Source organism: Sebastes umbrosus, chromosome 3 (assembly GCF_015220745.1).
Source record: "Sebastes umbrosus isolate fSebUmb1 chromosome 3, fSebUmb1.pri, whole genome shotgun sequence".
NCBI lineage: Eukaryota > Metazoa > Chordata > Actinopteri > Perciformes > Sebastidae > Sebastes > Sebastes umbrosus.
Genome location: NC_051271.1, coordinates 31,203,743 through 31,231,575, shown reverse-complemented (window position 1 = coordinate 31,231,575; position 27,833 = coordinate 31,203,743). Strand labels below are relative to the sequence as shown.

At 40.3% G+C, this 27,833-nt stretch overlaps 2 protein-coding genes across 5 annotated transcripts; both read left to right on the top strand.

Annotated features, from left to right (window-relative positions):
- Positions 1 to 107: 107 nt before the first annotated feature.
- On the top strand, positions 108 to 6,997 carry LOC119485836 (prostaglandin E2 receptor EP1 subtype-like). The gene is made up of 3 exons (XM_037765653.1): positions 108 to 409; positions 2,826 to 3,736; positions 5,880 to 6,997. Exons 2-3 carry the CDS (start codon positions 2,867 to 2,869, stop codon positions 6,144 to 6,146), a joined length of 1,137 nt encoding a protein of 378 aa, XP_037621581.1. The 5' UTR covers positions 108 to 409; positions 2,826 to 2,866; the 3' UTR covers positions 6,147 to 6,997.
- Positions 6,998 to 9,808: 2,811 nt separating this feature from the next.
- Positions 9,809 to 27,351, top strand: LOC119485813 (spermatid perinuclear RNA-binding protein-like). 4 transcript variants are annotated; one of them, XM_037765606.1, is made up of 20 exons: positions 9,809 to 9,973; positions 10,423 to 10,557; positions 12,172 to 12,283; positions 12,746 to 12,939; positions 14,040 to 14,208; positions 14,346 to 14,728; positions 17,341 to 17,434; positions 19,117 to 19,212; positions 19,344 to 19,455; positions 19,547 to 19,644; positions 20,813 to 20,918; positions 21,004 to 21,144; positions 22,791 to 22,981; positions 23,312 to 23,431; positions 23,615 to 23,746; positions 24,501 to 24,650; positions 25,188 to 25,314; positions 25,404 to 25,442; positions 25,703 to 26,035; positions 26,883 to 27,351. In XM_037765606.1, exons 2-20 carry the CDS (start codon positions 10,448 to 10,450, stop codon positions 26,990 to 26,992), a joined length of 2,817 nt encoding a protein of 938 aa, XP_037621534.1. In that variant the 5' UTR covers positions 9,809 to 9,973; positions 10,423 to 10,447; the 3' UTR covers positions 26,993 to 27,351. The 4 variants fall into 4 exon arrangements, 3 of the variants coding, with proteins under 3 accessions (XP_037621534.1, XP_037621533.1, XP_037621535.1); XM_037765605.1 differs by having other exon boundaries at positions 14,346 to 14,745; positions 17,343 to 17,434; XM_037765607.1 differs by lacking the exon at positions 25,404 to 25,442 and having other exon boundaries at positions 14,346 to 14,745; positions 17,343 to 17,434.
- Positions 27,352 to 27,833: the final 482 nt, after the last annotated feature.

Below are 27,833 nucleotides of genomic sequence, written 5' to 3'. Positions count from 1 at the left end.
GTGCGTAAGTGCGCGTATTGTTAATGTTTAAGACAGATTGAAGCGACACAGCGTGCAGCAGAGACGTGAACTTGACTGAGGAGGCGTTCAGCAGCAGAGACGCCCACACAGGCTGCAGGAGCAGAGACCAGCTATAAAACAGCGTCCGTCTGTGGGGGATCCTTTACAACCTTCAGGCCGCCATGAAACAACCAGACGGACTCACACATGGGGAATAACACTCCGCAGAGGACATCCATGCATTGGACTTTATCAGAGGGAAACAGGATTTCTGATCATAGAGAAAAGACATTTTTTTCATCAGTTTGTGGACTTTGCTGAAATTGTTTCTCTGGATATCTGTTCGACAAGGAGAGCTGTCTCCTGGTTGCTCAGCTGGACTGAGAAGGATATCTGAACTAACCTACTGGTGAGCCATTTATTTCTTTTAAAGCTAATAATAATAATAATCAATAAGAAGAAGAAGAATAATAAAGAATAAGAATAATAAAGAATAAAGTTTACTTCTTTTCCTAAGACAACATTTGCCTAAATTCGAGATTGGATGGATTGCATCTTTGTTAAAAAAAAACAACTGACAATTATATATGTAATTATATATATATATATATATATATATATATATATATATATAATAACGATTGTTTTATTACGGTAATCATAATTGTCTCGCTCATACACACTCTTACACACTGCAAACGTGCAAATCCGCCATATAATGGCATTTCTTTCACAACTAACAAACTGCTCAGTGAGAAATTCTTAAGAGTCAATTTACATTTACATACAAGTTTTTATTTTTCTTAATGAGGATATATAAACGACCTTGTTGTGATATCTACATATAACAGGATCTGTATCAGCTATTAGGGTATCTTTAAAAAAACAACAACAAAAAACGTATTTTTATTCTCAGTGAAATCTCATCACAGTTTTGCATAAATACATGACATAAGTAAAACATAAACAGATAATAAATGTAAAAGAATTCATAAAATAAATAATTAAATAATTATAAAACAACAACAACAAAACAAAACAAAAAGATAGTAACCAATTGGATTCATAACAAATATAATAACTAAACATACACATATCTCTAGCTATTTGATTTACATCAAAGTGGACTCCATATGGTAAGATAAAATAGAACTTTATTTATCCTGAGGGAAACTGATGAAATAATCGGATCTATAATCCCAGTAATTGTCTTGTAAGGTCAGGTGTACAACATTGCTCAGCCTTAGTGTGTTTATTAGGGCTGTCAATCTATTAAAATATTTAAAGGCGAAAAATCACATGATTGTCCATAGTAAATCACGATTAATCACAAATTAATCACACATTATTTTATCTGTTCAAATTGTACCTTAAAGGGAGATTTATCAAGTATTTAATACTCTTATCAACATGGGAGTGGGCAAATATGCTTGCTTTATGCAAATGTATGTATATATTTATTATTGGATATCAATTAACAACACAAATCAATGACAAATATTGATTTTTTAGCATAAAAAATATGCTCATATCATAACATGGCAAACTCAAGTCCAACAGGCAACAACAGCTGTCAGTGTGCTGACTTGACTATGACTTGCCCCAAACTGCATGTGATTATCATAAAGTGGGCATGTCTGTAAAGGGGAGACTCGTGGGTACCCATGGAACCCATTTTCATTCACATGTCTGGAGGTCAGAGGTCAAGGGACCCCTTTGAAAATGGCCATGCCAGTTTTTCCTCACCAAAATTTAGTGTAGATTTGGAACTTTATTTAGCCTCCTTCGTGACAAGATAGTATGACATGGTTGGTACCACTACAACCTAAAAATTGCAAGTTGCGTTAATACATTAAAATGAATTTGCGTTAACGCGTTATTGTCACGTTAAATTCGACAGCCCTAATTTTAATATATTACATTTTGTTGCTGGGAGGCTATGTGTTTGACCTCCAGCCAAACTAAACCTAACCTAAGTGAAGAGTCCTGTCTCCTTCATGTTGTACTTTGTTCTGACACTTGAGGCTGGACACCATTTATATGGTGAACAGCTGTCAAGTCAGGTTCAAATGGGATTTTAGGAGAAAAATTCAGTCATCTGTGAACAATTTGTAGAAGGGTGTGTTTAACTCTTTTTAGTTATTAGAAGTCCCCAAATCTTAATCTTAAAATGCTTAAAATGTGTCTCTTGTGGAGGGAGTGAACACCATTCTTTCAAAATAAATTACCTCATTCCCCACATGACGCTCTAAAATCTCCCATAGATGTTCATCTAGGTTGAGATGTGGTGACTGTGGCCATAGCATATGAAACCATTCAGTGAGGTCATGTACCCTGGAAGGAAACAATTGCATTCATTATGATACTTCACTCATTTATTCAGGTTTTTCCTTTAATTTTCACCTCTATGTATGTGTGGCTTTTACTGTTTTTTAATTATTCTTTTCATTAAAGGAACAGTGTGTAGCATTTAGTGGGATCTATTAGCAGAAATGTTTATTATAGTATATAATCACCTGAAAATATCAATCTTGTTGTGCTTTCGTTATCTTAGAATGAGCCATTTAAATCTACATAGGGAGCTGGTCCTCTTCACAGAGACACACCAAACATTGGCTCCAGTAAGGACCATTCACGTTTTTGCATTGGCCACCGTAGTCCTTCTGCATGCTTGGAACACGGGAGACATTTCAGTCGGTTGCAATCTGCAACCTCACACTAGATGCTGCCAGATTCTACACACTGCACCTTGAAATCGTTAAATCAACAGTATTTTGTTGATCTACAATGCGCTCGATACAAATTTGATCTTCTTTCTCTTGCAGCCTCCCTTAACTATGGATCCCCGGACCATCAGAGTTCAGTGATGTTAGCTTTGAGCCACTACAACTCCTCAGCCTCCCCCCTCCTCCCTCGTTTTTCGAATGACAGTGGAGAGAAGGTGGAGGCCAGGGTGGCTGTTGGAGGGCTGTTGCAGCAGGGAAACCTCACCCTGGTGCACCCCACCACCAGCGGCGTCGTTGGCGTCGTATTGTGCATGACTCTGGGCATTGTCTCCAACATTGTGGCGCTCTGCATCCTTGCCAATGCCTACTCAATCCAGCGCCGGCGCACCAAAGCCACGTTCCTTCTGTTTGCCAGTTCACTGGTGGTCACGGACTTCATCGGCCACGTAATCCCTGGTGCCCTGGTCCTCCGACTTTACCTTTCCGGAGGTGTGCCCCCCGAGGACTTCTACTCCTCTGATGGGATGTGTCAGTTCCTGGGTGGCAGCATGGTGTTCTTTGGCCTGTGCCCTCTCTTCATGGGCTGCGCCATGGCTGCAGAGCGCTGCCTGGGTGTCACTAAGCCGCTGCTGCACTCGTCCTTGGTCACCAAAACCCGCACAAAGATATGCCTGGCGGTCATCTGGCTGTCAGCTCTGTTCGTGGCCATACTGCCGTGTTTCAGGCTGGGCTCTTACGCCTACCAGGACCCAGGGACCTGGTGTTTCATTAAAGTGCTCAATGACACTCAGGCAGTGGATGTGGCGTTTGTGGTGCTGTTCTCTGGACTAGGTCTGACCTCGCTGGCTGCTGCGATGGTGTGTAACACCATCAGTGGGGTGACGCTGGTGCTCGCTCGGCTCAGGAGGCAGCCCAGCTCCCATCACTCAGCCAAGTCCCATGACATAGAGATGGTGGTGCAGCTGGTCGGAGTCATGGTCACCTCATTTGTCTGCTGGAGCCCTCTACTGGTGAGTATTAGCAAGTACAATGAGAGGGAAGCACTCAGTCATGTTAAAAGTACTATAAAAAGTATACTATTAGTGTATGCCAGATATACTATAAGCCTGTTATCGGTACAGGCCAATATCATCTTAAGAAAGCGACTACAGCTTAATATAACACAAATATTTCACTCACACAGGTGTTTTTACTTATGTTGCCTATAAGAGCTTGCCTCAGGACTGTGTTTCATTGACAGCTCCTTCACTGTCTTGTCAGTTTTGTTGCACCTGTTAGGGCGGAACTATTTACACCCTTTGTGTAAATAGCATTGAATTCCCAACATAGCTCCACCCAACTTCATCCTAACCAGAGTTCTTATCAACCAGGGTTATTGAAAACACCTGTGTGGATGTGCGTTCCAATACCTACTACCATACTATTTAGTATGCCAGAAAAAGATTTAGTATGTCCCAATACATAGCCAGCATGCTTTTCTGGCTATTCCGACCCACAATCCTCTGCACAGCATATACAATATATGAGCAAGAAGGTCAAAGGTCAAGGCGCAATGTTATAAGAAGGTAGTATGTCCCAATTGTATGCATACTGCATGCAACAGTATGTACTTTGTAAGGGCAGCTGCAGTATTATGGATGTTTTTATTGGACTTGTAATCCACAGAAGACAATCCATAAATGTGTAACATGATCCACAAATATGTATTTTTATATTTGTGTTGTGTAAAGTCAAATCCAAAAATGGGCCATTTTGAAATATGCATAATTTACTCTGTAAGCACGTATTTTAATTCCACATATGGGTTATAGGTTGACATATAAAGTGATATATATGCATTTGTGGATCCATTTGTACACGCGAAATGACTTTTGCACATTTGTGGATCGCTTCCTGACAGTTTGTGGGTCATGTGACATTTGTGAGTTCCCTCCTGTTTGTTTACGTAATTTTGTCCATTTCGTACAGTAGCAGATCTGTAGAACAGATCCACAAGTATGAGGTCCATTTACTGGCTACACCAGAAGGTGGCGACATTCCCTCACATGAGCTGACGGAACTACAGTCTACAGCTGCTGGCTGAAACAAGTGTCTACAACTTATGTACTAAAAGTAAAAAGAAAAAGTATGTGATTTGGAACGTAGCCTATATATTTGTACTGCCCACATTTGTGGAAAGGATTATCTCACAGTCAGGATTATGTCACTTAATACAAGTGTAAAATTACCAGCAGGTTAAAAATATTGTTGTTTTATTACAAGAAACATAAGACTGTGTGGTTTGTAGTCGATGGATCTAGTAGTATGTAAAGCAGCCTCTGCAATAGCACACTGGTAAAGACCAGAGAGACATTCAGCGTCTTTATTTTCCCTCTCAAGGATTTTCCCTCCCAACTTAACTTTGTTGTATAATAGACCTGAAAAAGGAAATAGACCTGAAAAATACATTTAAAAATCAGTTGTAATAAATGGCAATTCAATATGAAAAGAGTAATAATGATAAATTCGACAAAATAATACATCCAGTGTACGATCGACAGGAAGAGAGTGTCTGCTAACAAACACTGAAGCAGGTTCTGCTGTATGCTCCTTCAAATAGGGCAGATCAATATTACCAACAGTAGTAAAACAACCACAAAGTCTTCTTCTGAGTATCAGCTCTAGTGTTTGTGCATGTAAAAGGTCTGCAAAGTTACAAAGCCCAAAGTCCACGCCAAAGGCATTTACTCTCCCCCACAGAAACACTGCTCCTGAAGTGCCTGAAACACCCCGCCCCGCCTTTTCTACCGTAACGTGGTGATGTCACCAAGTAAACATAATTCCTGCCTAGCGGCTACTTTGGCAAACAAAACACCAAACGCCCTCAAAACAAAGCTAGTTACAGTGCAGCTGGAGTGGAGTCTGAAGTGTTTGGTTCGGTTGGCCAATCACAACAGTGGGCCAGCTGACCAATCAGAGCAGAGAATACCACAAAAGAATAAAGAATACCAAAATGAGTGCTCATCCAGAACATCTGTTTGTTGTGTCTTACAAAATAAACCAGATCACTTTAGGAACTACTTTTTTTTTTAATTGATTTTAGCTTTTCTATCAATGCAGTGTTTTTGCTCATTCATTATGAAATAATTGCAAGCATCTGTTTCATACCTGCAGATATTTGGCCTGATGTCGGTGATCCACTCCTACACAGGATCTATTGGAGAGGACTTGTCCGGCTACAAAACCCTGATGGTGTTGGGCGTGAGGCTGGCCACGTGGAACCAGATTCTCGACCCCTGGGTCTACATCCTGCTGCGCCGCACTGTTCTCCGCAAAATCTACCTCATCGCTAAGTGCCAGGCGAGGCTGAGGGGCAACATGTTAGGCCGCTGGGAGCCCACCTCTTTTCCTAGCTCAGAGAAGAATGTCAATAAGGTCTGAGCTGAGAGAAAGACTGATGAAGTACATTGTGGATGTACTTTGCCACCAGGTCATTGAACATACGAGGAACTCTGCGAATAAAGACGTTTAGAAGGAGAGACCCACATAGGAGCATGTGGAAGGAGCTAACTTTGTGGCTGTGATGGTGGTTAGTCATGCAGTTTGACATTTCTCGGCTGGTCCACTTTAGAAATGCTTAATGGACAAAATATCTCTTTCATACTCTATCAAAGTTCACCGGTGTGTTCATTGTCTGACCTTACAAACAGAAGCTAGCTAATGCTATGATTTTGCACATAAACCTTGTACTGTTTACTTATAATAAGTGAACATTCCTTATTTTGTATGCATTTGGCAACTCATAGTAACAATGGGCAGAGATGTAGGCCACAGTATATAAACGCAGTACTAACCACACTCTGTCCTGAGAGACTCTAAAGTTTGCAGGAGTGGTACTTATAGAAGGACGGAGTATTATTTGGTTTTATTTCTCAACTTCATTTTTACCATCATTGGAAGTAATTGCTCAGTGACTTGCTCTAACATTAGATACATGTGGAATAATGGAGCTGTATTGCTGTAACCACCAGAGGGAGCTCCAGAGTAAAACCAGAAGTATTTACTTTGTAACCATAATGTTCATTATTCTGCTGAATGTATTTCATGAAAGAATGTTAATATTCAAATACTGTGGAGTTTATGTGTGTGTAAATATGCTTTCCGTATGTTTATTCAGTGCTTTATGTGAAATAATGTAAGATTTTATAAGGTAATACTTGAATTGTACCCTCAATTTACTGAGGATGTGTAAAGATCTTTAAAATGAAATAAAACAATGCAATGTGAACTTACTCAGATTTTTCTTTTTTAATAGTCTTGTCCTTGATTTTCCTAACAATTAGGCCTGTGTTGAGGCATGGTGGATTTGGACTAGGGATGCACCAATCCGACTTTTTCAGTCTCCATACTGATACCGATACCTGGGCTTTGGGTATCGACCAATACTGAGTACTGATCCAATACCAGTGTTTAATTAATAAGCTGTATGCCTCACTGTGTGGAAGTGACATAAAGGCCTGACTTAAACATTGCTTTCTTAACTTTGTAAAAACAAAATATAACAAATAAATACATAAATAGAAATTTAGTGAATTGTTATTTTTTATTAAAATAATAAATTGTACACCAACAACTTGGCAAAAAAAATCTTCAAAAGTAACAGGAATTACAGTTCAAGTGTAAACCTTTTTAATGCAGCAACAAAGTGGGTAAAACTTAAACAGGAATTCAAATTTCAGTATATAATGTATATAGTATATAATGAATTGAATAGATCGACCCCATTGTCACAGATATTCAATCCAGTTATTTGAGACAGTATCGGCCCGATATCCGATCTGGTATCGGTGCATCCCTAGTTTGGACAGGGAGACAGTTGAGACAGTGTCTTTTTAGAAAATGTAGACAGCAACTATCATCCACAACCTCTTCACTTTCAACCTCAAAGTAGAGACCTTCTGACTATTCCTCATTTTTTGTTCACAGTTTATACCACGTCAAATACATTTTTGGCATTTTTCTTCAGCCAAACTGTTTTTAGTTATGCCCCATACAGAAAACATATTGTTGAAAGCTTATTTTCTGGCCTATCAGGTGATGCTAGTGTTAGCTGTCTGAAGTTTAATTGGTAGCTAGCACAAGAGTCCAAAGTCTGTCTCCTCTCCCTGAGGACGGTTGGGACAGTATGGTTTATAGTTGTTATACTTGTTACAAATCAACAAAAAGCAGACGAAAACAAGACAAAGGCTTTTCCTAATTGAATCAGACCCACTGTGAAGTCACTGAGTGAATGTTTACTCACGTGGCAGCCGGGCAGAAACCCTGCTTTGCCAAATTCTATATCTCAGTAATTTACGCAAATATATTAATTTTACAAATGTTTTCTTTTTCGCAAAGAAATTTGTGAACAAGTGACATTGTAAATATAATGTGTTCAAATATATTTTTTTATCCCAGAACAAGGTGTGCCAACTGTCCCGGGGAGGCAGAATTTGGGGAAAATGCACTCCTTGTATAATTAACAAAATTGTGCCTTTCACGTTTGGGTTTGTCTTCAAAAATCTTGATAAATTGTTAGCAGACACCTGTATCTGTTCAGGGATCAAATCATTTTCATTACTGTTCAAGTAGTCTGTGAGTAACGGAAGGTAATTTGGTGTCCCAACCGACCCCGCTCTCCCCTATATATTATTATGTAATTATAGCTAAGCAGCGCTTTAAGTGTGAATTGACCTCCTATAAGCACAGGCAGTATTCATTTGATCAGTTTCAGAGTCAAATTAAAACAAAGTGTGTATTGCTGAACTTCAGTATTCTCTCTGCTTTCCTGACTATTAATGATAAATTAATCTGTACTTGGGTTGTGAGTATGAGTGAGTACATTTTAAAGAATTCACTGTGAGGACGGTGTGACCTGCAGCATTTATTTCCAGCTGATTCATTCTGGACTTCACTTTAGATGACAGTGATGACTAATCAAAAAAAATTATCTGCAAAGGTCATGTGGATAATAACATAATGAATCAAGAAGATTCATTTGCCATTTCCAGTGAGCCATTTCCTCACTATAAGGCCAGTGTCTAGGTAGGCAGTATAGTCTGGCTATAATAGATGAGGTGCAGCGCTTCAATGAAATACTATTATTAGCAGCTTCCTGTTCTATCTGTTTCCTCCTCCCCTGCATCATCTCTTTCCAACCTTATTTGCGTGGCCTGCACTGCCACATTTTTTCCTCCTCATTCCCCGGGCCTGTCCGAAAAGCCTTCCTGACCATTTTTAACTAACATCCAGTCATATCTGACTCACTTTGAAGTGGTCATATAACACTGTGCTGATGTGTAAATTGCACAATAACATCCTGCATTCTGTTCACCACCTGGAATTATAGATATTTAAATCAATCTCCTCACAAACACTAGCCATACACTTCCACGCAACACACACACACACACACACACACACACACACACTTGTCTTTTTTTATATATTTACTGTATTGTTATTGTTGTTATTATATTTATCTTGTCCTAATTGTTTGTTATCACTATTATGTAGTCATATTATTTCTTTATATTAATCTTGTCTCTAGGTGGAGGCTTCAGATAAGCCCAGTGGGTTTTTTGCCTCTTCCTGCACCGTATATTATTCATTTATTTTTTTGTTATGTTGTATAGCTGCACTATACTCATTTTTAACAGTCTCTTCTGCACTATATTCACTTTTTTAATAGTCCTGTATCACAGCTGTTACCCTGCAATATATTCTGTTTTTTTCTTCATCTCCTTGTATTTTTTATATCTGGTATATTTTTTTATACTTTGTACTTTGCACTACTAACTTTTTTATTGCCTTTTTACTAACATGTTTTGCACTATGGAACTGTGATGCTGGAAACTTGAATTTCCTTCGGGATCAATAAAGTTACTATCTATCTATCTATCTATCTAGTCTTAAATTGTGCAAAACAAATAAACAATAAACAATTTGATATAATTCATTCATTCATTCATCTGAATATCTAATTCAGGACTTGCTGGGTCCTCTATATGAGTGTATACAGTATGTGTGATCACAGAGAGCTGATTTAGAACGTGCTGTTCGCGCTCCGTTCCAGCAGGGGGCGGTTTGCAGCTTCAACCTTAAAACCAAAGAAGAAGAAGAAGAAGAAGCGGAAGTCATCTTCAGGCCTGGCGACCGACCACCGACCCGTCCACAGCATCGTTACTGAGAAAAGCTCTACACACCTTTTTATTCACTCCTTGTCACAGGTAAGCACCAAACTGCACCAGTAACACTCAGTCAGAGTCAGTGGCATCATAGGAAACAGACTCCTCTAATGGTAACCATGGCAGCGGCATGCTGGACAACGGGAGCTAGCTGCTAGCATCTAGTGGGCGGTCTGCTGTAAACATGAAGCTAAGCTAAGCTAACTAGCCGTCTTTGTCGCAGTAGCGATGACGTACCTTTGTTCAACATATGATGGGACGCTACATCACAGCTGTATAAGATAGTGTGTGTTCATTAAACTACTAAATGCACACGTTGCTTATTAGTATGCAGACGAGTTTCCTTGGTAACGTCAGCTGTTAGCAAATGATGCATGTGGACAGCCGTTAGCCAGCCAACAGTCACATCATTCATTACGTTTGTTTGTGTTTGATACTGTGATCTAGCAGCTGTACAGCAGATCAACACGTTGTGGTTTCTCTTCTAACAGAGGTGGTATCTTCGGTCGTGACAGCATGGCGTCCGCTGCAGCGCAGTGGGATGAGCACCAGGCATATGAGGAGCTGCTGTACTGGGACAGTCTCATTCAACAGGGCCACCGCCTCCTCCCACACGACTTTGACCGGTAACAGTAAACATTCAGTATCTAGTCACTAACCCACACTACTCTTAGCCCTGCACTAGATTCTAGTGCAGGGCTAACACAGAAGTCTAACATGAATTCACACATAACATGATCCTGAGATAAAGGCAAGGCAACTACATTTGCATAGGCAAATGATTATAAGTAAACTCACTGTACTGAAATGCATACAGGAAGTAACACGCACAGAAGAGTATAATAAAAAATAATTAAAAAGAGGGGGCTAGAGCAGTCAAGAAGAACAATTCAATTCAATTCAAAGGTATATGGATGGGGATGGTTGGGAGTTGAGGAGCAGGACAGCCTTGGGGACAAAGGTTGCCCTTCTCCTCTGTGTCCTGCAGCCTGGGCAGCGAAGCCGGCGTCCTGTGAGATCCAGCCGGCTGACCTTAACATCTACTGCTTGCATAGGGTGGAGAGAACTCTAACAGGAAGTCCAATAATTTTGGAGCAGACTTTGACTGTAAATGAAAAAATTCAATTCAATAATTAAAAATAATTAAAAAGGAGGCTAGAGCAGTCAAGAAGAACAATTCAATTAAATTCAAATCACTTTATTTGTCCCCGAAGGGCAATTGTAGAGGCTCGTAGAGTAGTACAATTAACAACACAATACAGGAAAATTTTAAACATCTTGAAAGTTAAAAATAATGATACAAATGTAGTAATAATACTAGTAAAATAGTCCTGAGAGGAGCCACTCAACTGCAGGGAACAGGACGTGTGAGGGGTCCTGTAAGATCCTGCCAGCTGACCTTAACATCTGCTGCTCGCATATGGTGGAGAGAGCTCTAACAGGAAGTCCAATCATTTTGGAGCAGACTTTGACTGTGCTCTGCAGGCGGTTTCTGTTCTGAAGGCTGATGGAGTAGAACCAGCAGGTGATGGAGAATGTCATGATGCTCTCAATGAAGGAGTAGTAGAAGGTTGTGAGGATGTCCTTGCTGACCCCAAAAGAGTTGAGCTTTCTCAGGAGATATTGCCGCTGCTGGCATTTCCTAAGGATCTCCTCCGTGTTGGAGGCAACACCACAAACACACACAGAAATTATTCATAAATCTGAGAAAATATTACATTTTTCTTTTGCTTTTGAATGTGGGTACAGTTGTGACTAGGGATGGACCGATCCAACTTTTTCAGTCCCGATACCAATACCTGGGCAACAAATTGTTCAAAACTTAACAGGAATTAAAAGTCCAGTATATAATGTATATATAGTATATAAACATAGAATTTAATTGAATAGATCGGCCCCAGTGTCGGCGATATCCGATCCAGTTATTTGAGTTAGTATCGGCCCAATAACCGATCTGGTATCGGTGCTTCCCTAGTTATGACAGATCAGGTAACATTTGAGTTTGCCAGTGAGCTGATCAGTAAATAGTCACGTATATTTTACTTGTTTTTGTGCTGTCACAGCCTGTTCAATTAAATGTAGGATATTAATATGAAAGCACAGTGGGTAGATCAAGCCTCATAGGGTCCTGCTGTTCCAATTGCACACAAAAAATCTACATTGCTGTAGCACCTGCTTTTGACTTGAACACTGGAGCTTGTCTTCAAAGCTGTCCTGATTTTGTCATTTCCTCTTTCCAGATACGAGGACCTGCGTTACTGGTATGACTGCCTGTGCTACGAGGAGGAGCTGAGGCAATACAATCATTACGTCGCTTCTATTGAGCATCATGAGGACCGACGACACCATCAGGTTCTTGTTTCACCTGCTAAATCGTTCCCCAAAGGCTTGATAATCCATAGGCTTTTTAATTTGAGTCATTTAATCCGCTTCTTCAAGCCTCCGCGTTAAGATTGAACCTCTAATGTTTTCCAGCTTCTTTTGTTCTTTAAAAAGATTGCTCTTCCTCTTGCATGAAAGCTCTATCTGGTGCATGTCTCTTTTTTCCAAGTGCATGATTTATTTACAATTACTATTAATATTATACTTCCCAATTCTATTTTTACTTTTCATATTGTATGAGATTGTTATTTCACTAGAATACATCTGACAAGCAATAAACTGAATAAGGAATGCCAGAACTGCTATTATGAATACAACAATAACTTAAAAATATATGATTACAGTATAAACTAAAGGTATATTTGCTCTCATCTACAGTATGTTGTTCTTTTGTCCAACATAAATCTTACTTATTCTGATTTCCCAATTAAGGAACCTGCAGCTCCACGGGTGCAGTCCGGGCCATATGACCGCCACGTGATGGCCAAACACTCTGAAGTGTATCCTTCACCAGAGGAGCTGGAGGCGGTGCAGACAATCGTCTCCCGTGTGGAGTGTGCCCTTAAGACTGTGTCCGACGAGATGGATACGCCGAAAGATAACAAAGAAAATACAGAGGAAGGGAGGTGAGCGACGTGTCCAGATGGTCTGTGGCAGCTGTCCCAGTGATTTAAAGTGGAAGTGAAGTGTTCAACCAGGTTAAGCTGGTTTACTAAATGGACTTCCACTCTAATGAACAATTATACAATAAAACATGACAAATGTCAACGTTTAAAGGAAAAAATAAGATCTGTTTCATTTTTTGCGGCAAGAGCGCCGCCATGTTGCAGTACTCTAGCCTGTGTTGTCACATGGTTAGTTGGCTCGGCTGAGTTACACAGATACAACGGTAGAGACAGTGAAAGACGGAGACTGAGGAGACACGGGACAGAAGAAAACAGAAGTGCGGACACTATTGTATTGTGTGTTGTTGAGCCGCTAGCTAGCTAGCAGAAGCTAAAGCTACCGGCAAGTAACGTAAACAAACGCCAAAAAATGTGGGTTTCAGAATAAAGTGGTGCTTTCAGCGTTTATTTTCTTAGCGACCCTGTCTTTGAACAGTCTGAATGAGACAGCAGATGAGGAGGGACAGGTGATCAGAGAGGGGAGAGGACGAGAGATGGAGAGACAGTCAGCTGCAGCTGGACTGTCGGTAAGCTCTTTGTGCCGCCAGCCAGCGCTGCAGTAACGTTACCGATCTCCGTTTCAGCGACAGTTTATGAAATGGGCTGTTTTGTCCTTAGTTTTAACATTGTAGAACTCATCTTTACATCCAGGAAAAATACAATTGTGTCCCCTCTTTTGTTTTCTTCTGTCCCTTGTCTCTTCAGTCTCCGTCTTTCACGGCCTCTAGCATTGTATCTGTGTAACTCAGCCGAGCTAACCAACCGAGTGACGTCACAGGCTAGAGTACCGCAACATGGCAGCGCTCTTGTCATGAAAGATGAAACGGATCTTCTTTTTTCTTTTAAATGCTGACATTTGTCATGTTTGTAATATAATTGTTCATTAGAGTGGAAATCCATTCAGTAAACCAGCTTAACTTGGTCAAACGTTTCATTTCCATTTTTAAAAAGTATATCAACTGGTGTTTTTTAAAACGAGTCTGTTAACTCAACAGTTTTTCCTCCTTTATATAAATAATTAAATTATTCTTTTTTTTCCTTCTTCCTCTTCACAATGCAAGCAATGATTCACAAGAACGTGTCCTGCGTGGGGTTATGAGAGTCGGCCTGGTGGCCAAGGGTCTCCTGCTGACGGGAGACAAAGACCTGGAGCTGGTGCTGCTTTGCTCCAACAAGCCTACCATCACTCTGCTTAATAAAGTGGCTGAAAAATTAACCGCACAGCTAGAGGTAGAATTGAGTATCTACAGTTTTTTTTACGTCATTCTCCATAAAAACATTTCAGATTTAGAATTACGTTATTGTTGTTTCTCGGATATTAAGAGTCCCTCTTTGCTTTCCTGACGTTTTGCTCCTCTTTTTAATAGGAAAATTCAGCGGGGACATATACAGTAAGCCAGTGCCCAGGAGATGCAGCCCTTGTTGTGACATGCACCAAGGAGGGTTCGGTCCTGACTCTCACTATCCACCTGACATCACCTCTTGTCAGGATGAAGCAAGAAAGTAAAACTGCAGAAGAAAAAGAGGAAGTCGGAGCGAAGCAAGAGAGCAAAGCTGCAGAAGAAGAAAAAGAAGAAGAAGACGACGACGGGACGAAGCAAGAGAGTAAAACTGCAGAAGAAGAAGAAGAAAAAGAAGAAGACGGCGACGGGACGGAGCCAGAGAGTAAAACTGCAGAAGAAGAAGACGACGACGACGACGGGATGAAGCAAGAGAGTAAAACTGCAGACGAAGAAGAAGAAGATGAAGACGAAGAAGAAGAAGAAGGTACGTATGTTGGTTGAGTCTCCAACATCAGCTACCACAGGCCTGATCTATGTGTTCTCAGTATGCAGACACTGTACTGCTCCACTGAACTTTAGCTTTGCACTGAAAACCGAAACAACACACATGTTGTCCATCTTCATCTCATTAACCCTCAGTGGAGCTTGTACAGTGACTGTCTCAGACCGATGCCAGTGAACGACCAATGAATGTTGGCTCTTCACTGGCTCGAGAGTCCCGCCGTCGTTTTGGGACAAACTGGCGTTTGCCAGCTCTGCATTTCCTCTGTAGTCGCTGATACATTCTGCACATGTTGTTAATAACAATGCCACAGTCATAAAAACAAATTTGTTTATTCTTGTTGAATTGTTTTCATGTTTTAAAGTGAAGGCTTTTCAAGAATAACAAGTTAAAGCGCGCATTGCATGTACTTGATGCTGAACATGTCCATTTGGCACCAGCTGCAGCAAAACTGATATATAAATTCAACCAGACAGGAAAAAAGTAGAAACAACTAAATCACTTTTTGTTCGTTTATAGAAGTGTTGGTTAGTGGAGTGTTCTGTGTTGATCAGAATGAGCTGTATTTACGTGGAAGTTTAAAGTTTCAATGAGTTCATTTAAAGGTCAAAGGGAGTGCTGAAGCCCCACTAAAGGAATCATACCGGTCTCAGTGCAGTTTTAGTTCATTCACTACACTGCATTTAAAATGGTGTAGTGATCATGATTTGTTTCCACAAACATTCAGACTGGATCAGGTGCAGCACTGACACTGTCCAATGCATGGATTTGCTTAGCTCCGACACTTAATATCATTAGCACCGAACAGTGTTTAAAACATTCAGCTAGCAGCTTCTCCTATCAGCTGGTGCTCCACCGTGTTACACTGCTGTACAATCACGAGTGCGCCAAGTCTTTCTGTAGTCTTCTCTCCAGCTGATCACATCAAGTCAATTTCAGGAGTCACATTTTCCCAGTTAATCTTTCATTCATATCATATCAATAAGTTAAAGAGGACCTATTATGCTTGTGTGCCATTTCCCTTTCCTTTAGTGAGTTATATAGTTTTATGTGCATGTAAAATGTCTGCAAAGTTACAAAGTCCACGCCGAAGGGAGTTACTCTCCCCCCACAGAGACACTGCTCCTGAACGGCCTGAAACGCCTCGCTTGAAGTCCCACCTTTTCTTCCTTAACGTGGTGATGTCACCAAGTAACACATTTTGCCTAGAGGGTAATTTGGCACGCCGTCAAACACAACTAGTTTGAGCGGAGCTGGAGCATGGAGATGGACATGTTTGATCTATCACAACAGAGTGGGCCAGCTGACCAATCAGAGCAGACTGGGTTTTAGAGAGGGCAGGGCAGGAGCTCAAACAGAGCGTTTCAGACAGAGGTTGAAAAGAGGTGCTGCAGCACAGCCGGTATGAGAAAAGTAAAGCATTTTTTGAACATTAAAGCATGTAAACATGTTCTAATAGGAACCCAAAATAAAAAGTATTCACCTGAAAATAAGCATAATAGGTCCCCTTTAAGCTTATAAATGCGATATCTTTGAACAAAGATGCATTTTGATCAAGTAGCCAGTGAGAAATAAGGTGTCAGATTTAGTAGGCTACTGCTGTTACTTAAATATGTATCTGACACATTGAATTAATATTTAAGTAAATATATAAATATTGGATGAGACTTGATATCAGGGATACCCAATAATAAAGGACTTTACTTTGGTGACATTATTAGTATTATCAAATCAATTTATTTATTGGTATGTTGAGCTTTAAGAAAAGTTCCGATTTCCTCAATAAGGATGAGTTGTGCCGAACAATTCTCATTTCAGTTCAATATTATTGTAATTTGGCTATTATCGTGCAGCCCTGTTGCAAGCATACTTTACTGTTGGCCATCTGTTTTTCAGCAGTTTTTAATCTGTCCTATCACTCATGCAGCTGTTCATTGTGGCACAGAATGGAAATCCACTTGCAGAAGCTTAAGACTTGCTGCGGATAGATAGGTTGAATTGTATTTGTAGTGTAGAAAGTGAGCTAAAGCTTGCACAAAGCTGGTATGGCTCTTTGTGTTTCCGATATTTAATAAGGCCTTTTTAAGCCACTTTTAGATGAGGGGACTCCCATCAGTTTTGCTGCAGTGTGGGGCAGACATGAAGATTCTCTAAATGCTTGTGATTTACAATTAAATGCCTTTTAGTTTGTGAAGTTTTTTTAGGAACGCTGGACCTTTGACCAACTGGACACACTGTCTCAGGAGGGGGGGGGAGCAGCAAACCCAAGCCAAGGGCTGAGGGAAGGGGGTGTTTATAGTTGTTTATCCAGTGAATACATTAACAACATCCTATTGTAAATACTACTGTCTTTATGACATTCTTTACTTCCACCTTCACACACTGTGGGAAGTTAGCTGGGATCTGTGACAGGTGACCATTATGCTAGTTGGGACCAAAGATTTACACATTAGGCACTTGGGACCCCCTTTCCCTGCTGCTGCTGGTTTGGGGAAAGCTGCTACTCCCTGAGCTGCCAGACAGAGCCGACCCCCTTGGTCAAACTGTACCTTTTTCTTCTTACCCCACCTCGTCAATAGCAACGCGAACAGTCAACGATCCGCCGGACGTTCTGGACAGGCAGAAATGCCTAACTGCCTTGGCGTCTCTCCGCCACGCTAAGTGGTTCCAGGTTTGCATTCACGTCCTTATTTGTACATAAGGTTTAACTGTTTCTTTAAATAGTCTCTCTTTATTATCCATTGAGAGACAGTAACACTTTTAAAAACTGCTCTCAGTTGTTGTTGATGTAGTTAGGCCTGTCACTATAACTACTTTTGTTGGACGATATATTGTCCAAGAAGTCATTGCGATAAATAATTTTATTGTCGTTTTTAAGACCATTTTATGCCACTGATATAATAATGTAATGGCACAATAATGCAAGTACACTCTTTAAATGAGCAATAAACTTTTAATTCTGAAGAATATTCAGACATTGGAATTGGAATGTTTAAAAAAAACTTGAAATATCCTAAATAGGGCTGTCAAACTTAACACATTAACGTGAATTCGTTTTTAACGCAACTACTTTCTACAACGCATTAACGCAACTTGTGATTTTTAGGTTGTAGCTGGCTGAGTTTCAAAGCTAAAGTGAAGATATGAAACTAGAAAACCTAAGGAATCCACTGTTACCAACCATGTTATACTAGCTTGTCTCGAAGGAGGCTTAATAACGCTCCAAACTTGTGCTAAGTTTTGAGGAGGAAAAACTGTCAATTTTCAAAAGGGGCCCCTTGACCTCTGACCTCAAGATATGTAAATGGGTTCTATGGGTAACCACGAGTCTCCCCTTTACAGACATGCCCACTTTATGATAATCACATGCAGTTTGGGGCAAGTCATAGTCAAGTCAGCACACTGACACACTGACAGCTGTTGTTGCCTGTTGGGCTGCAGTTTGCCATGTTCTGATTTGAACATATTTTTTATGCTAAATGCAGTGTCTGTGAGGATTTCTGGACAATATTTGTCATTGTTTTGTGTTGTTAATTGACTTCCAATGATAAATATATACATACATTTACATAAAGCAAGCATATCTGTCCACTCCCAAGTTGAAATCTCCCTTTTAAGGTACATTTTGAACAGATAAAAAATGTGCAATTAATATGGATTAAATATTATAATGAATTGACGACCCTAATCCTAAATAAATGAAACCACACAACCAAAACAATAAATTAAATGGACTCTCGAGCTCTGTTAAGAAAAATCTGTGCAATGCCTTATAATGTAAAGTCTTCTAATGGTATGGAAAACCCTGCTGTTTATTTTGGCATCATGTTGGCTAAAGCGTTGGACATTCATATGTAAACAAATACATAAACACAGCGGGCAACATCGAAGTCAGCAAAAATGATTGAGGTCATGTCCATATAAAGTTGATACAGTAATTATTGTGACAGGCCTGGATGTTGTCCATAATCTTTATGAAAGGGGAAAGTGTGTCGGAAGTTTCAGAGTTATACTTATTAACTCATGAGTGATGTGCTGATCCATGCCAATGACAAATTTGGATAAATCATTGGTATTGCTGCCAGCGTATACTTTTATTTATCAAAATGTCCTCTGTCAGGCTGAGCTCTCTCAATATCAACTGTTGTGAAAAGGGTTATTTCTGTTCACCACAACAAACAGAATGTGGACAAAAATGTGTGATAATATGTGTTAGTCTGGTTGATTTGGAGATGGCTCAGTTGTTCTGCTTTTGTTTTCGGGGTCGTTTTGTGGAACCTCAGAGCGCAGGGTTGAGGTGACATCAGAGGCGGCGGCTCCCCTGACTGAACTGGCTTTTGTTTGTGTCTCCAGGCCAAAGTCAACAACCTGAGTTCAGCCGTCCTCGTGATCCGGGTCATGAGGGACTTGTGTAACCGTGTTCCTACCTGGACGCCACTTTCAGGATGGGTGAGGAAACTGTTTTTTCATTTGTGGCCTTTCTAGCTATTTGATCAAAACCTTGACTCTTTTCTTTTTTTTAAATGGAGCTTGGATCTGGATAAGTAGTGTCTATACTCTGTGCTCTCATCCCCACATAGCCTCTTGAACTGCTGGTAGAGAAGGCTATTGGTACATCTGAGAGACCAATGGGAGCAGGAGAGTCATTGCGCAGGGTTTTGGAGTGCGTTGCATCTGGAATCCTCTTGGAAGGTGAACTTTTTATTGAGTTGTGCAAACCAGAGTGTATGTTCATATACTGGCATTTCTATTAATTCACAAATGTATCTGTATCTGTGCAAAGATGGCCCTGGAATTAAAGATCCATGTGAGAAGGAAACAGAGGACGCCACTGGATATCTGACAACGCAGCAGCGTGAAGACATCACGCAGAGTGCTCAGGTAAGATGACGTACTAATACATAAGGCAAGCCGTTTTAACATCTATTAGCTAGACTGGATATTCATTACAGATATCTGTATCTGCAACGTCATTTTGCCTAGTCAAAACTCTAATTTTACATATCTGTAATTACATTTTGACCAGTAAGATTCAAACTACTTTTGCCATTCATGTGTATGGAGTTTCTCATTACAGATATCTACAATTCAGTTGCAGATATCCGCAATGTGAATTAAGGTTATCTGCAACTGAATTATGACTAGTTGATATTCCAGTTTCAGATATCTACAATTTAATCCTGACTAGTCAGAATTCCAATTCAAGATATCTTTAATTCCCCTCAATTGAATATATCTACATTATCCTTTTTAGATATCTAAAATTGCATTTTAAGTAGTCAGAATGATGTTGTAGATATCTCACACTGAAGTTAGGAATAGTCATAATTTAATTGTAGATATCTATTATCAAATCATAGATATCTTGAAATGAATTTTGAAATGAATTTTGATTATCTCCAAATGAGATATCTTTAACTTTTATTCGGCCTAGTCAAAATGTAATTACAGATATCTTGAATTAGAGTTTTGACTGGGCAAAATTATGTTGTAGATATCTGTAATTATTTCAGAAGCAACGGCAAGTGGGAGGCGGGAGTGGCTATTCAAACATACTATGGCACTGCACTGCAGCCGTTGGTTTATAAAGTGTGTCTGGAGATCATAAATCTACAATACACTGTAAATTTCGACCACAACTCTCTAGCGAACAAAGCTCTCGTTTTCCTTTTTCAATCAATTCCTTGATGATGAGCTCTTTCTATTTCATGACATTTTCTAGCTGTATTATCAACAACAGCAGTAGCTTCTGCCGACACTGTTCAAATGCTTTGTTGGGCCAATATCTGTAACTGTTATTTAGGATGGTCAAAACTGAATTAGTTATATTTCTAACTGTTGTTTTGACTAGTCAGAAATGACCGCAGAGATATCTTGAATATAAATTCTGACTCGTCACAATGTAATTACGACTAGTTAAAATGCCGTTGTTGATATCTCCGGAGAGTCAAGCTTAGCTAATAGAAGTTAAAACGGCTTGCAATAAATACATGCACCCAAGCAGACCTGCATTTGTGGATAAAATACCTAACTTTTACATTTTCCTTAGTTTGCCTTGAGGCTGTGTGCCTTTGGACAGATCCACAAAGTGTTGGGGATGGACAAACCTATAAAGCCACGGAAATCACTGGGAGCCAGCGGCAGAGATGGCACAGGTACCTAATGATCCTTTCCCCTTTTATCTGTGCAAATTTTCATGAAAGGATCTGTTCTCACGCTCGTTTCTGCTGTCTCATGCAGCTCAGATACCACCTGCTGGACACGTCAGCCTGCCAGCAAAGAGACCTTACACAGATGTGGACAAAGAAGAAGAGGGGCCTCAACTCAACAGCAAACAGAGGAAGTTTCTCAAGTTCCAGAAGCGCTTTCAGAGGAAATCATGTTAGTAATGAATATCAGAGGCCCCGGTATAGGCTGTGAGCCTTTTTTACTGTTAAATGAGCTGCGGTTCTATAACTGAAGTCATTACTTTCAACTCCATGACACAACTTGAACCTGACATTGTGCAGGTGTTATAATATACTAATGTATATTGTCAGTTCAACTGGGCTTATTTAAAAAGATACTATAAGTGTAATTTGAATCCAGTTTAATGTTGATTGTGACCGTTTGTACAAATACACACTATACATGCCTCCACATGCACTGATGTGCCAGTTTATTATGTACACTTAGCTAAATCTAATGCAAACTAGGGGTGTCCCCGACTAAGAATTCACATAGTCGAATCTGATTGGTCAAGTCATGCCTGTCGTCGAATCATGTTTGTTTTTTTACTGTTTGTTTTTTTTGTTGTTTTTTTTGCTCATTGTTTGACGCTGTTTGTTGTGTGTAGTGGATGTGGCGCTGTCCGTAGTACTGAAACGGGATCGATAGACAAACAGACACGGTTTTTCTCAGCCTGCTTGCTTTTCGTGGTTGTAAATAGAAGTTTCGGCCCTGATTCATCCCCCCTCATTGTAGCGATCCACTGACTGAAGGGAAACGACACGGGACAGTCAACGAGAGAGCTGCAAGCCGCAAACAGCTGTTTCTACGCGCCTCCCTCCTCTGCTGATTTTGACAGAGAATCGATCATAAATTCAAAACATATTTAGCGCTCTACAGTGCTACGTTCTTATGTGAGTGCTCTGATTAATAAATGTATTCTTTGATTTTGAAACAGTCGCCTTATGTTGTTGTTATTTTTCGCCAAGATGCTGCTCCGAGATTGATTGAAAGCACATGCAAATTTGTATTAATGTTATCAACAGGCTGGTGTTTATACCGAAATAGGCTACATATCATGATTTATGGGGATAAACCAAGCAATTCTATGTAAAATCAGACATTCAGCAACCCCATATAGCCAGAATGGAAAGATCCTTTGTTTTATAACCACATTTTTCCGCCACTGCGATGATTCGACTGCGATTGACAGTCGAATCAGGCTCCTTAGATCGACTAGTCGACTATTCGGGGTCACCCCTAATGCAATCTGATATCTCTGTACCTAATAAATTGGAAACAATGTATGTAATTACTGAAATAATGATTGCAGAGTAGCAGGTTTACAAATTTATGTATATTTCTCAAGTAAATTGCTCATAAGCTATTGACCAATGATCAGAGTTAATTGTGCTTTTGTTGAAAATTCCCAAAATTGTTGTAGTCTTTGATAATTAAAGGATAGATTTGCATTTTACATTATAACAGTATTCCTATAGCAAAATACATCACTCACATAGTGTATGAGTACACAGCCTTGGTTTCAACAGGGCATATTAGGGGTTAATATTGGAGCTCCTGTGCCCATGTGACACTGGACTGTAGGTCTAGTTTTTCAGTAAACTAAATCAGGACAGTTTTGACCCTGCTAATAGAAACTTGGCGTATTAATACAAAATTATCTTCTGTAAATGTGCTTTACGAAATACACAATTATTCAAGGTTACCACTTTTGGGGAATCCATGTAATGAAATGAGAAATTGCTCATATTTTATATGCTTATATATGCCGTTTTTCTACCTGTTCCTTTTTTCCGTAGTCACAGATGACTTTAGCATGAATGCCGTGATGCGTCTGAACCAGTACAAACCTGGCCTGGAGTACCGACTTACATCTCAGACCGGTCCGGTCCACGAGCCGGTCTTCACAATGGCTGTGGACTTGAATGGGAAGCCCTACGAGGCGACAGGGCCCTCCAAACGAGCTGCCAAGCTTAATGTAGCCACCAAGGCAAGACTCTTGTATTTCTGTCTACATTATCATTCAAAAGCTAATGTCCTTAGTAGCCTGCACGGCATCCAGTGTTTCAGCGTTTTGTTAATCGCTTTGTCCTAGCTCACTCATCGGCATAATAGCTGTTGTAGTTTAGTGATTGGCTCACATACACACATCACTTACAATAAACAAACTCCAGATTTAATGCATTGACATTGTTTAATAACACAGCCTGCAACATCTGCCTGCTCTGATTGTTGACAGTGTTTTTTTAACCATCACAGCCCACACTGGTCATGTGAATGAAGGAACAGCTGTTAATGTTTTGATTTTTGTAATTCACAGGTCCTGCAGGATCTCGGTCTTCCGACAGGCTCAGAGACTAAAGCAGAGCCCATTGGTGAAGTTGAAGGATCCCAGGAATCAGTCAAAGACGCCAGCACGGCCTCTACTGCATCAGAAGAGGTATGTACCTCAGTCCCCCCTCTGGAGAAGTCTCTTTTTAAAACTCCCACACAATAAAGCCGTCTCAGAATTTGCTTTCTTCAGAGAGAAAAAAAAAGTGATGTGTGGGATGTTCTCGAGTAAAGGGTTTGAGGTCATGTGTGTTTAACAGCCGGCGTTTGTCCATTTGCAACTTTCCAACAGAGCGCTCAGGGTCCCATCTTGACCAAAAAGGGCAAGAACCCTGTGATGGAGCTGAATGAAAAGCGGCGCAGCCTGAAGTACGAGCTGTCTGCAGAGACCGGGGGCTCCCATGAAAAGTGCTTTGTCATGGAGGTGAGTCAGCAGTATCATATTCAAGAAACAAGACTACAAAGATAATCAAAAGGTCTCTGGTTTTTAGATGACAGCCGTGGCCGGAGGCATTATGTTTTTCGGGTTGTCCGTCCGGTCTATTCTTGTGAACGCGATATCTCAGGAACACCTGGAGGGAATTTTTTCAAATTTGGCACAAATATCCACTTGGACTCAAGGATGAGCTGATTAGATTTTAGTGGTCAAAGGTCAAGGTCACTGTGACCTTTACGTCCATCCCAATCTCGTGAAAGCGATGTCTCAGGAACGCCTGGAGGGAATTATATTACATGTGGCACAAACATCCACTTGGACACAAGGATGAACTGATTAGAATTTGTGGGTCAAAGGTCACTGTGACCTCACAAAACATGTTTTTGGCCATAACTCAAGAATTCATATGCTAATTATGACAATTTCATGCAAATGTCTTACAGAGTAAAATGATGTATTGATGATATTTTGGACAGACATGGATGTAAACTGCAACTTGACTGGTTGGCGGAGGCATACAACCACAAGGTGGTAATTCTAGTTTTCATCCTTTGCTTTCCATGTGTGTAGGGAACACAAAAATGAAAACCTTTAGTCCACTAAAGATTTCCACGTTTTGTAACGTGTTACAGCGTCTGACTTTGCCGACTGTTAGCGGTAGAATCATATAAGAATAAACAGTGATAGAAAGTAATGCATATCTGTTTTAAAAGGTAAAAACGTTCATCTTTTTCCTGTCTAGGTGGAGGTTGATGGGCAGAAGTTCAAAGGGAGAGGCTCCAATAAGAAGGAAGCAAAGGCCTACGCTGCCCTCACTGCTCTGGAGAAGCTGTTCCCAGATGACGACACCAACAGAAGTGCTGTGAAGAAGAAGGTCACCTACACTGACATGGTAACTCATCTAGTTAATGATGTCCTCTATGGTTTATCTGGGTGATATTGCTGATCTTGAAGTGAGTCAGGGTACATTTCCATTAGAGGATACACGGTCTGTATTTGGATGTGGATCATTTTGGGTGAATATGGCTCTTTGTATATTGTGGATTTGCAAATGTATAAATGTTGAATAACACATTCAGTTCCTCAGTTAAATATCAAAATTGTTGAACCCCTCAAGAATACATGCTCACTTAATTGTTGCTTTTTAGGCTACATCCACACTAATACGTTTTGAAACGGCATTTTAAAACAAAAATGATCTCCGTCCAGATGAGGAGGCTGTGGCTAATGTCTCCGTTTAAGGGGCTCGAAAACGCCGGAGTAGTGTGGACGCTAGGCATAAACGTAGAAAAAGTTATGCCTTTTAAAACAAAAACCTATTTGTGTGGATGTAGCCTTAATGTATAAATGCATTTGTGACACATCAGCCACTGCAAGCACATTTCCACAACTCTCTTGCCTAAAAGCATTCGCTCTTCCTGCCCAACAGCACATCCCAGGGTTCGGCACTATCCGGGGCATCCCTTCAGACTCCGGGACTCGTGGCTGGGGTCCCCACAGAGGTCGAGGCAGGGGCCGAGGCAAACCGTTCCCTCAGGGACCCAGCTATAACAAGAGTAAAGAATTTTGCACTCAATACTCCATATACAGTCCTTTAAATACGAGAAATCAACTAAATAGTCATTTCTTTCCTTTATTTTAAAAGCCAACTACAGTTATGAGGGCAACACTGGCACAGGCTATCGTAAGTGTTCACTAATCACCAAAACATCCCTGAAAGAGTTACAGCTTGATTCTTGTGTAGTCACCTTAATATAAGTAGTAAAAGTCAACATGTCTATGCCGTGCATATCTTGCCTGGTTTCTCATAATTGACGTGTTCATTTTGGTTTGTACCACTCCTCTTTTGTTTTGTGTTGTTTTGACCATTGAGTAAAATTCAGACGTTTGAAACAGCTCATTTTACATATTAGTAATATTGCTCTTGTTTGATCTGTCATTTAGATAATCTTTATGATAATAATGCAGCCAGCACCGCAGTCCAAGACACTGGATCAGAAAGCAGCGTTGGCTACGGCACTTTTTACCCGGAGAGCAGCACCACCACCTACGCCGCCCCGCCCGCCTCCAGCTCCGACCCCAGCACCACGGTGGGTGAAAACTACCAGTCGATGCCTCCTCCCGCTGACCAGGAAAGCCCCTACAGCTACGGGTATGGAGACGAGAAGAAGAAGATGCTGACCCAAAGTCAGAATGAGGGCCAGGGAGGAGACTACTCTATGTACAGCACCGCTTACCCCAGCTCGGTGACGGGCGGCCAAGTGTATAATAATTATGGTGAGTAAAGACGTAGCAAGTTGAAATCCACCCCCTGCAATCAAATAGAACTACTTGTCTCTTCCTGCTAGTGCTTTTTTGATATTGATATTGGGGCTGTCAATCAATTAAAATATTTAATCACGATTAATCGCAGATCTTGTATCTGTTCAAAATGTACCTTAAAGGGAGATTTGTCAACTATTTAATACTCTTATCAACATGGGAGTGGGCAAATATGCTTGCTTTATGCAAATGTATGTATATATTTTATTATTGGAAATCAATTAACAACACAAAACAATGACAACTATTGTCCAGAAACCCTCACAGGTACTGCATTTAGCATACAAAATATGCTCAAATTATAACATGGCAAACTCAAGCCCAACAGGCAACAATAAAAACTGCATGTGATTATCATAAAGTGGGCATGTCTGTAAAGGGGAGACTCGTGGGTACCCATAGAACCCATTTTCATTCACATATCTTGAGGTCAGAGGTCAAGGGACCCCTTTGAAAATGTCCATGCCAGTTTTTCCTCACCAAAATTTAGTGTGTGTTTGGAGCGTTATTTAGCCTCCTTCCCGTTGTATTACATGGTTTGTACCAATGGATTCCTTAGGTTTTCTTGTTTCACATGATGCCAGAATCTGTTCTAGCTTTAAAACTGAGCCCGGTATAACCTAAAAATCGCAAGTTACGTTAATGCAATAAAGAAATTAGTGGCGTTAAAGCGAATTTGACAGCCCTAATTGATATATAAATGATCCCTCACTGCATTTTCACCCTGTTTCAACATCCCGTTTTCAGAGAAAACGCATCAGATACATTAAATAACACCTTCTGGTTTGATCTCACTCCACAGACTGGGGAACCCAGCAGTCCTCTGGGAATGAGCAGGGGTACAGCACGTACCAGGGTTTCGGAGGACAAAACCAGGGCTCATACTCTGGATACAGCGATACGAATTACTAACCACACACATTGTGTCACATTGTGTCCAGCCTTTCTCACCTCAATATGTCATTTTAGTTTTTTGTTGTGTTTTTACCTCACTTATAGTTGTTGGATATCTGGTATAAAACAGTTGTAAGTGATAGATGATTAAAGGGTGCCCGTTTTCTTCCGCAACATCCCTGTAAAAAAAACATACCTGGTTTATCATTATGTCTTGTTTCTAGGGTTGTTGTGTTTTTCTAATCTAGTGTACTGGTAGTATCAGTATGTTATGGTTTTTATTTCTGCTTGTAGTTTTGATCTGAAGATTTATTTCTGTGTCCTATGAAATGCTCAAATCTTTCTTGTAAAATAAATTACTTTTTTTTGGAGCACAGTTTCTTACTATGAGTTCAGTTTGTCATAAACAAATACAGTTTCAGAGCTTATCTTTTCTGTTACTGTGATGGATGGAGTTCTGATATTTAAAGTTCAGGTCAGAGTTGGGATACCATTTGTTTAATTATGAATCATGTCTTCAAAGCTGAGTCAGCTTCCCTTTAAAAATACCAAAGACACATCAGTGTTACTGGGAATGTTTTGCAACACCCATATCAGCCAGTCTAACATGCACATAGTACGACCATATAGCACACATGGTCTAAGTGTACAGCTATGTGGCTGGCAAAGATGAGCTGAGAAGCCTTGTTGACCCTTGTGAGGAAATTAGGTTACTGTACTTGCAAACGTACTTGAGTTCCCCAAAGAGAAAATAGGAGCACAAACAGAATGTAAAATAGGCGATACGCATGGTAGGTGTAGAATAAGTTATAATAAAAATGTATGTAAATGCATACTGCCACTGTTTTCAGCAGTAAGT